The sequence below is a fragment of the Macaca nemestrina genome, chromosome 1 (assembly GCF_043159975.1).
Source record: "Macaca nemestrina isolate mMacNem1 chromosome 1, mMacNem.hap1, whole genome shotgun sequence".
NCBI lineage: Eukaryota > Metazoa > Chordata > Mammalia > Primates > Cercopithecidae > Macaca > Macaca nemestrina.
The window spans coordinates 29489139-29499034 of NC_092125.1; the positions used below are offsets into that span (position 1 = coordinate 29489139).

At 44.8% G+C, this 9896-nt stretch overlaps 1 protein-coding gene across 4 annotated transcripts; it reads left to right on the forward strand.

Annotated features, from left to right (window-relative positions):
* The first annotated feature begins 529 nt into the window (after positions 1-529).
* LOC105484408 (myocilin opposite strand) lies at positions 530-8526 on the forward strand. 4 transcript variants are annotated; one of them, XM_024793632.2, is made up of 3 exons: positions 530-699; positions 5781-5918; positions 8084-8395. In XM_024793632.2, coding segments are annotated over exons 1-3 (288 nt in total). In that variant the 5' UTR covers positions 530-697; the 3' UTR covers positions 8232-8395. The 4 variants fall into 4 exon arrangements, with proteins under 4 accessions (XP_024649400.1, XP_070926766.1, XP_070926748.1 ...); XM_071070665.1 differs by lacking the exon at positions 530-699 and adding an exon at positions 3960-4049 and having other exon boundaries at positions 8084-8526; XM_071070647.1 differs by lacking the exon at positions 530-699 and adding an exon at positions 4100-4309.
* Positions 8527-9896: the final 1370 nt, after the last annotated feature.

Sequence of the window (9896 nt, forward strand, 5' to 3'; positions counted from 1 at the left end):
ATTCAGGAACATGTTTCAGCGAAGTATGACACATCCTAAAGGATGGCTAGTGTGGGAAATAGTGATTTTTTCCTGGATTATACTATTGTCAACACTTTAGATGTATCTGAACTACAACAGACTCCCTGAGGGTTCCTAGCTAAAGCTCAGATTTTGTTTTCAAAAGTCATTGAACTAAAACAGTAGCAAACAAACACACACAAAACAGATTATTTAAAGAAATCAAGACTGGGCGCAGCAGCTCATGCCTGTAATCCCAACATTTTGGGAAGCCAAGATGGGCAGATCACTTAAGGTCAGGAGTTCAAAACCAGCCTGGCCAATGTGGGGAAACCCCCATCTCTACTAAAAATAAAAAAATGTGGTGGGCACCTGTGGTTCTAGCTACTGGGGAGGCTGAGGCACAATAATTGTTTGAAACCGGGAGGTGGAGATTGCAGTGAGCTGACATCACTGCATTCCAGTCTAGGCAACAGAGCGAGACTCCATCTCAAAAACAAAAACAAACAAACAAAAACAAATTATTACGGTGGCTGTATATCTCCTGAAATTTACATACAATAATTGCTTCTGACATATTCAAATACAATGCAAAAATTTGTCTATACTTTGAAAACCCTTCACGATTTAGAGACTTTGGGAATCATATAGCTAAAGGAACAGATGAGAAGACAATGCTTCTGAATCTTCTGATTCAATGTAAGTAATTGTTGGGTCCCCACTAGGAGCTCAGCCTGGCCAAGCCCTGAGATAGGAGGAAGGGAAAAATACTGGGCTCCTGCTTTTTTTTTTTTTTTTCTTTCTTTCTTCCTTTTTTTTTTTTTTTTTTTTTTGAGACGAAGTTTCACTCTGTCACCCAGACTGGACTGCAATGGCGCTATCCCAGCTCACTGCAACCTCTGCCTCCCGGGTTCAAGTGATTCTCCTGCCTCAGGCACCCAAGCAGCTGGGATTACAGGTGAACACCACCATGCCCGGCTAATTTTTTTTGTCTCTTTAGTAGAGATGGGGTTTCACCATGTTTTCAGGCTGGTCTCAAACTCTTGACCTCGTGATCCATCCGCCTTGGCCTCCCAAAGTGCTGGGATTACAGGCATGAGCCACTGCACCCAGCCCCTGCTTTCAAAAAGTATCTAATTGGGCTCGGAGGGTGTGATTGTCAGAGGCGTGGGAACCAGAGCAACTGCATCTTAAACAGGAGCTGGGGAAAATGAGGCTGAAACCTACCGGGCTCATTCTCAGACAGTGAAGGCATCCTGAGTCACAGGATGAGATAGGAAGTTGGCACAAAACACAGGTCATAAAGACCTTGCTGATAAAACAGTTTGCAGTAAAGGAGCCAGCCAAAACCAAAATGGTGACGAGAGTGACCTCTGGTCGTCTTCACTGCTACACTCCCTGCAGCGCCATGACAGTTTACAAATGCCATGACAATGTCAGGAAGTCACCCTATATGGTCTAACAAGGGGAGGCATGAATAATCTACCCCTAGTTTAGCATATCATCAAGAAATAACCATAAAAATGGGCAACCAGTTGCCCTGGGGTTGCTCTGTCTATGGAGTAGCCATTCTTTTATTCATTTACTTTCTTGATAAACTTGCTTTCACTTTGCACTGCGGACTCGCCCTGAATTCTTTCTTGCACAAGATCCAAGAACCCTCTCTTGGAGTCTGCTTCAGGACCCCTTTCCTGTAACATGATGGTTAACACTGAGTGTCAGCTTGATTGGATTGAAGGATACAAAGCATTGATCCTGGGTATGTCTGTGAGGGTGTTGCCAAAGGAGATTAACATTTGAGTTAGGGCCGGGCGTGGTGGCTCACACCTGTAATCCCAGCACTTTGGGAGGCTGAGGTGGGAGGATCGCCTGTCAGGAATTTGAGACCACCTGACCAATATGGTGACGGGGTAAAACCCCGTCTCTACTAAAAATACAAAAATTAGCTGGGCATGGTGGTGTGGGCCTGTAGTCCCAGCTACTGGGGAGGCTGAGACAGGATAATTGCTTCAACCTGGGAGGCAGAGGTTGCAGTGAGCCGAGATTGCGCCACTGCACTCCAGCCTGGGCAACAGAGCAGGGCTCTGTCTCAAAAACAAACAAACAAACAAACAAAAAACGTTTGAGTCACTGGGCTGGGAAAGGCAGACCCACTCTTCATCTGGGTGGGCACAGTCTACGCAGCTGCCAGCTAGAATATAAGCAGGCAGAAAAATGTGAAAAGGTGAGACTGGCCTAGCCCCCAGCCTACATCTTTCTCCTGTGCTGGATGCTTCCTGCCTTCCAACATCAGACTCCAAGTTCTTCAGTCTTGGGACTCAGACTGGCATTTCTTACTCCTCAGCTTGCAGACAGCTTGTGGGACCTTGTGATCATGTGAGTTAATACTTAATAAACCCCCCTTTATATATATATATATGTGTATATATATATATATAAAATCTATCTGTATAAAATCTATCTATCTATCTATCTCCTATTAGCTCTTTCCCTCTAGAGAACCCTGACTAATACAGGGGACAGGGCTTACCTTCATTCCATTATATGAAGGTGAGGACTAAACTCTGATTTTTATTTTGCCCAAATTCCTATCTAAGGGGTGTGGGGTATCAAGCCCTGCAAATCATAAATTCTCTTCAGATGGGTTTTATTTAACACTAATCGTGGCTTAAACTCTCCAACCTGACTCTGGCATAACATTATGAGACAAGAAAGAAAATCAAAATATTTTACCCCCAAACATGTTTCTTCACCATATTTTGAAATGGTCATGCGAAGCCATTCTTTGTGGGGGCAAATTTGCATCTGTAAAGAATCTCTATTAACATAGCTAGATCTTTTTATTCCAGACCCTCCCAATCCTAAGGAGATTAACTGAGATCTAAATAGGAAACATTTGTCATCTATTGTCTCTAAGGTCAGGCACTATAAGACTTTGAAAGAACCTTTGGCCTTCACCATCTTTTATCTTAACCTGAACATTCTCTTTCCATCAATGCCAGGTCTTTAGAAAACTCAACCAATTATAAAAAAGAAAATTTTTAAATTCACCTATAGCCTTGGAAGCCCCCCCGCTTTGAGTTGTCCTGCCTTTCTGGACCAAACCAATGTATTTCTTAAATGTATTTGATTGATGTCTCCTGCCTCTCTAAAATGTGTAAAACCAAGCTGCACCCCGATCACCTTGGGCATGTGTTCTCAGGACCTCCTGAGGGCTGTGTCACAGGTCATGATGGTCACTCATATTTGGCTCAGAATCTCTTCAAATGTTTTACAGAGTTTGACTCTTTTCGTTGACAAAGGGAAATAGCTATATCTATCTATGTATATATAGACCTTGTGTCAACCTTGTTTTTAATCCCAGCTTCATTACATCTTATCTTCCCAAATAGCAAATTTCTTCTATTGTGGTTTTATTATCATTGTAAAGAAATCGACTGCAGCCTTGAACTCTTGGCCTCAAATGATCCTCCCACCTCAGCCTGATGGGATCTATGCTATGATCTCACCACTTCACTTCAGCCTGGGTGACAGGGTGAGACCCTGTCTCAATAATTATAATAGTAATAATACATTTTTAAGAGTAAAAAAATGCAAGAAAGGCAAAATTAGGAATTTTTTGCAAATATTTTGTCAACCCTACGACTGCCCTAGAAGATAGTATTAGTCCTCTTTCACAAATAAGAAAACCAAGGCTTCTAGAGGTTAAATTACTTGCCCGAGATCACTCAGATCAAAAGTGGGAGTTGCGCAGACAACTCCTTTAATTTCAGAGCTGAAACACCTGCCAGCATGGCAGAAGTGCTGTGAATTATCAGGAAGAGGTGGGATCAGTGATGACTGCTGGCGCTGGGAGGCGGGGCGTACGTGAATTAGCTTTTTAAAAAGTAGCCGATAAAGAGACTAGGTCACAATGTCGTGTTTACCAGCGTCTAAGACAGTGCTTCACCATTGCTCACATGACAGAAAGCTCTTTCCCTGCTCTGCCCCCAAGACCCGTTCTCTCCCTGTGACATCTGTGGGGATTTCTCAAGGACATGGCTCCAGGGGTAATTTGTTTCAGCTGATGCTTTCTAAGGTTGCAAATCAGTCTTATTAACCCAAGTTCCTCAGAGAGACTGACTACAGGAGGATAAAAGACTCAAGGGGAGGAAGTTGACGTTGGTGGTCCTTTTTCCACCTTTTCTCTTTCCAAAGTGGTGAAGTAGCTGGTATGTGGGTACAGAGTATGTCATAAGGACATTTCTTAGCAAATCCATGAGTTGACGCGTAAAAGCGGTTATATGCTAAGCTGACCTGGGATTAAAAGGTAAGTTGGGCATCCTTATAAGAACAAACCTTTCCAGCCAAAAGATCAAGCTGGTGAGCTCCGGCTGTTGCAATCTATACTGTAGAATGGCAGAGTCACCACGTTGAGTGTGACCTGGTGTCTAGGAATGGGAATTATTCTAATTCATCTTCTGTTTATTGGGAGATGACTTGGCTCTGTAGTGGAGAGAATATAGTCTTTGAAGTCAGACAGACCTAGTTCTAATTCTAGCTCTGTGACTCCTGAAAAGCTACCTAATTTCTCTACTGCTCAGTTTCACCATTTGTTGAATGAGGATCATAATACTTACATGTGGGGTTACTGTGGTTATCAAATAACATGAAGTAAAAGGGCCAGGCATGGTGGCTCTCGCCTGTAATCCCAGCACTTTGGAAAGCTAAGGAGGGCAGATTTCTTGATCTCAGGAGTTTGAGACCAACCTGAGCAACATGGTGAAACCCATCTCTACAAAAAATACAAAAATTAGCTGGGCATGGTGGCATGCACCTGTAGTCTCAGCTACTCGGGAGGCGGAGGCTGCAGTGAACCGAGTTGACGCGTAAAAGCGGTTATATGCTAAGCTGACCTGGGATTAAAAGGTAAGTTGGGCATCCTTATAAGAACAAACCTTTCCAGCCAAAAGATCAAGCTGGTGAGCTCCAGCTGTTGCAATCTATACTGTAGAATGGCAGAGTCACCACGTTGAGTGTGACCTGGTGTCTAGGAATGGGAATTATTCTAATTCATCTTCTGTTTATTGGGAGATGACCAGCCTTCATAACAGAGCCAGACCCTGCCTCAAAAACAAACAAACAAACAAACAAAAACCCCCCCCAAAAAAGGAGGAGGGGGACAAAGTAAAAGGACATCCCAAGGTGGCTGACAGTAAATGGGTGGCCGCTATCTCTGTTATCAAAATCAACCCTCCAGTCTCTATGCCATGTGCTTATCTGGACAAGTTGCTTGGCTCCCAGCCGCAGTCTTGTTTATGTCCCTTTCCTGCTTTTTAGAAGGTAAGTGTTCCAGGAAGAAAGCTCTGCACGTGTCAGTGAGGCCAAACAGCCCTGTGAGGAAAGGGCTCCTCTGGAATGGCGCCATTAGAGGGAAACCAGCATGAGACAGGGCTGCTGTGCAACCTGGGGAGATTCAGTTCACCTCTCTGTGCCTCCACATCCTCGGTGTTATCTGGGGGTAATGAGAGCCGCCCATTGCACGATTGGAATAATCACATTTGTTATATATAAACAACCAACAAGGATTTTACTCTTAGCCGCCCACTCCTCATAATAGGTATTTGAGGAAATATCTGCCTCTTGACCTGGGGGGAAAGAGGATGATGGCCAGGCTGTCCAGAAAACCCACTGAGAGTAAGGCAGTGAATGTTCTCTGCAAACTGCGTCATGCTGGACCTAGCTGGAGCATTCCTGACCCCTGAAGCGTGGGTGCTAGCATGTGTGTTTTACACTCACAGGTGCAGTAACTTTAAATTCCTCAAATCCCCTGAGTGCAAGGCCATGGCTCAGAGAAGCCCTGCAGACAACGGCATTAATCTCCCCTACAAGGACTTGACCTCCGAGGTAACCAGGCGCCGAGTCACCATGACCACGAGGTACCTAAAATCTTTCCTCTGGATCGCTTGTGGGGTTGGGATGGAGCATAACACTGAGCCCCAGCAAGTGCCTGAAACTGTAGCTGGCACTGGTTATTTAAATGTATTAATGCTGCTGCAAGACACGTTTCACAGAAGAGGAAACTGCTTTGTCATCCATTGTGGAAAACAGACTTTTCTCACATGGCCCTTCAAAGGGTGATGACACCCATTTGTGTATGTTCACTGCGTGGGTGGTGGTGGGATAAACTTCACATTGGTGGCTCTTGATAGAGGGTGGGGAGTGGGGATCACTTTGTTTTGTTTTGTTTTTTCGAGACAGGGTCTCGCTCTGTCACCTGGGCTGGAGTTCAGTAGTGCAATCACAGCTCACTGTAGCCTCAGCCTCAGCCTCAACCTCCTGGGGTTTAAGCAATCCTCCCACCTCAGCCTCCCACTAGCCATGCGCCACCATGTCTGGTTAATATTTTGTATTTTTAACAGAAACAGGGTTTTGCCATGTTGCCCAGGCTGGTCTCAAACTCCTGGGCTCAAGTGGTCCACCTGCCTCGGCCTCCCAAAGTGCTGGGATTACAGACGAGAGCCACTGTGCCTGGCCCAAGCTGACACCTCTAGCTTGAGCTCTTCGTCGGGTACATTATGAGATTAAAAATAATAATCTTACTAAATCTGTTAAGAAGTTGGTCAAAAAAATCAAAATTATTGATTTGAAATAAAAAATACAGATTCCATCTAATGTTGTTTACAATGCCCTTTGACCTTAGAATTTATTAGGATTTAAGATACTAACAAATGAATAGGAATTAGGTACCATTTCTTAGTTACCATACATGGGAATGTTAACTCCTTGTTGATAGTGGTGCACGGCCAGTTTTACACCACGGGTTTAGACCGTGAGAGTGGGCATTGTCTGCAGGAAGTGTGGTCCCTGCGCTCTAATGTCCATCCAAGGACGAGATGGCACAATTCTGCGGCCTGTCCTAGCCACCAAACAATTCCTTTCCTATCATCCCACATCCTTTCAGCAACATTAGGGATCAGCTTTGACTGGGAGATGGCAGCCGTGAACTTGTGGCCAGATTAAAATTTAAATTTGGATTCCAGTTCTGCCTTCTACTGGTCACATGATCTGGGTAAATCACCTTCTGTCTCAGCTTGCTCAGCTGAAAGATTCAATGTGGGGGCTGAGATTCTACATGTGGTTACTTTCTAGGTAATTTCTAGTCCCTGGAACATAGTAAATGTTCAGGGAACAGTTAAATCTGAACCTGTAAAAGCTTGACAGGCTAGTCCTATGCGCTTGATGGCAAGGTTTGCCCAGCCCTGGAGAGGATGGGAAGACTCCAGCAGAAGGGGAGGTGAACCTCGCAGCCTGGCGATGGGGACAAGTTAGGCCAAAGGGAGCTGTGAAGTGAACCTGAGAATGGACTGGCCCTATGAATAGCTGGAATGCAAATGCAAGATTTAGACACAGCCTGTCCCAGGATGAAATGCACAGAGGCCAGTAGGGGATGGAGAAAGCTAATTGATGGGAAGAACTCCTGCTCTAATCCTAAGAGACCCTTGGAGGATGGGGGTGGAGGAGTGAGGGTGCAGACTCCAACTCTGTTGGTTCCATGGCACCAACGGGGACAGCTGAGCTCACTCTGAGGAGAGCTGACTGACAAAGTGTTCATAAAGTAGATCTCATTTCTGCAAGGTGAGTGTGGCTGGAGGAGCTTGAAAGGATGTCCTCTAAAATGTTAACTATTCTCTTTAGATGCTGGCATCTGGGGTATTTCTTTTGTTCCTTCTTTTTGGTTGTTTTGAGACAGGGTCTCACTCTGTCCACCCAGGCTAAAGTGCAATGGTACAATCACAGCTCACTGTATCCTCGATCTCCCAGGCTCAAGCAATCCTCCCACCTCAGCCTCCCGAGTAGCTGGGACCACAGGTACATGCTACCATACCTGGCTAATTTTTATTTTCTTGTGGAGAGGGGGTCTCCCTATGTTGTCCAGGCTGGTCTTGAACTCCTGGGCTCAAGTGATCCTTCTACCTCACCCTCCCAAAGTGCTGGGATTATCTGTATCTGCATGAAACACCATGCCCAGTCTGTTCTTTCTCTCTATTTATTTAAACCCCTATCTTTATTCAAATGGCATTCAATGTGCCTTTCTTCCTAGAAAAGAGATAATTACCCAGAAAAGTGATGAAGCCAAGGAGATGCTCTCCCACTTGGATTTGGAACAAACCCCTCCCCCTCGCAGGACCCACCTCACAGTACCTCCTGCCCCACCTCCTTCTCCAGCTGAGGATCCCACAGTCTCCTAAGATGTGAAACTTATTTTGAAGTGAATTCTTACACAGAACTCCAGAAAACAGTTTCAGTGGCATTCTTGAGGTTTGTCTTAGAAGATTCTTGAAGATCTTTGTTCTTTCCTATTTTTCTTCATCACCTAGAACCACTATAGAGCATGGTTTACCCTTGCTAATATACTTAGCCGTTTTTGGTTTTTCAATCCAAGTCTCTGATATGATATGCATATATTTTGATCTTTCATTCATGTTATGTTATAGAACTGTTGCTGTAGTCAGTTGTATTCAAATTAATAAACAATTATCAGGCCTCGTTGTTTATTACTAAATCTGAATCAGTGAAAAGTCTAGGCCTTTGAAGTCCAGAATTTAAAGATCTTAGGTCCTGGGAAGCCTGAGGTAGCTGGATTTTCAAAACACAACCTGAGACACTACAGTTGTGTGGCCCTGTATTTTGGAGCTGCATTCCCATGCCATGTGCTGGGGCTACGGTGGTTGAGTTTCACGTTTATTGACAGTGTTTTTAAAGTTTGCTTCCGGGAGATTTGAAGTGATTTTCAAACTCTGTAACAGAAAACTCTACCCTGAAAAGCAGCCAAGTGTAGAGTGGTTCTGCTGGGGAGAAGTCTATTGCTTGAGTCCTCTCCAAGCTCCTTGACAGGCCCCAGTGCACCTCTAAGGACTTCCAGGGCTCTTCAAAATTGTTTGAAGGCTTCAAAAATGTGATAATTCTGGCATACATATACATATAAAAAGTATCCCCACGTGTCATCCTTTATTTCATCTGCTTCTTCCTAGAGTCCTTGCAGCTGTTCTCTCTCCGGGCCTGCGCTTATACATGTGCTCTGACTCCCCTGTGAGAAAGGGAGCCAAAACTTCTGTACCCCATTGTGGAGTTGGGGCAATCACTCTGTGATCTCCCTGACCCCATGCATTTAATAAAACCAACGTGCCTTCTTTAAAAACAAAAAGTGCTCCAGTCCTTCTACCCCCATAGTAGCGGACTGTGCCGTTGGTGTGGAAGTTGGGCTTCTTACCTGTGGCCTTCGGCAGTGTGGGGCAGGGAAGGAGCCTGCACTGAGTGTCTGTCATTGCCAGCTGGATGCTGGACATACACATCTCTCTCTCCTCAGTCTGGTGAGGAAACAGGCCTGCACTGTCCAATAGGACGACCACTAGCCACTTGTGACTACTTCGATTTAAATTCATTAAAATAAAATAAAATAAATTCAGTTCTTCAGTCATTCTAGTCACATTTCAAGTGCTTAGTAGCTTTGTGCAGCCAATGGCTACCCTATGGGATGTTGCAGATATAGAATGTGACTGCCATTAAAGAGAGTGCTATGTGGCTGGGTGTGGTGGCTCACCCCTGTAATCCCAGCACTCTGGGAGGCAGAGGTGGGTGGATCACCTGAGGTCAGGAGTTTGAGACCAGGCTGGCTAACATGGTGAAACCCTGTCTCCACTAAAAATACAAAAATTAGCTGGGTGTGGTGGTGTACACTTGTAATCCTAGCTACTTGGGAGGCTGAGGCAGGAGAATCACTTGAACTTGGGAGGTGGAGGTTGTGGTGAATTGAGATTGCATCCTGTGCTTCAGCCTAGGCAACAGGGTGAGACTCTGTCTCAAAAAAAAAAAAAAAAAGTTCTGTTAAACAGTGATGGGGCAGAGGTTAAACA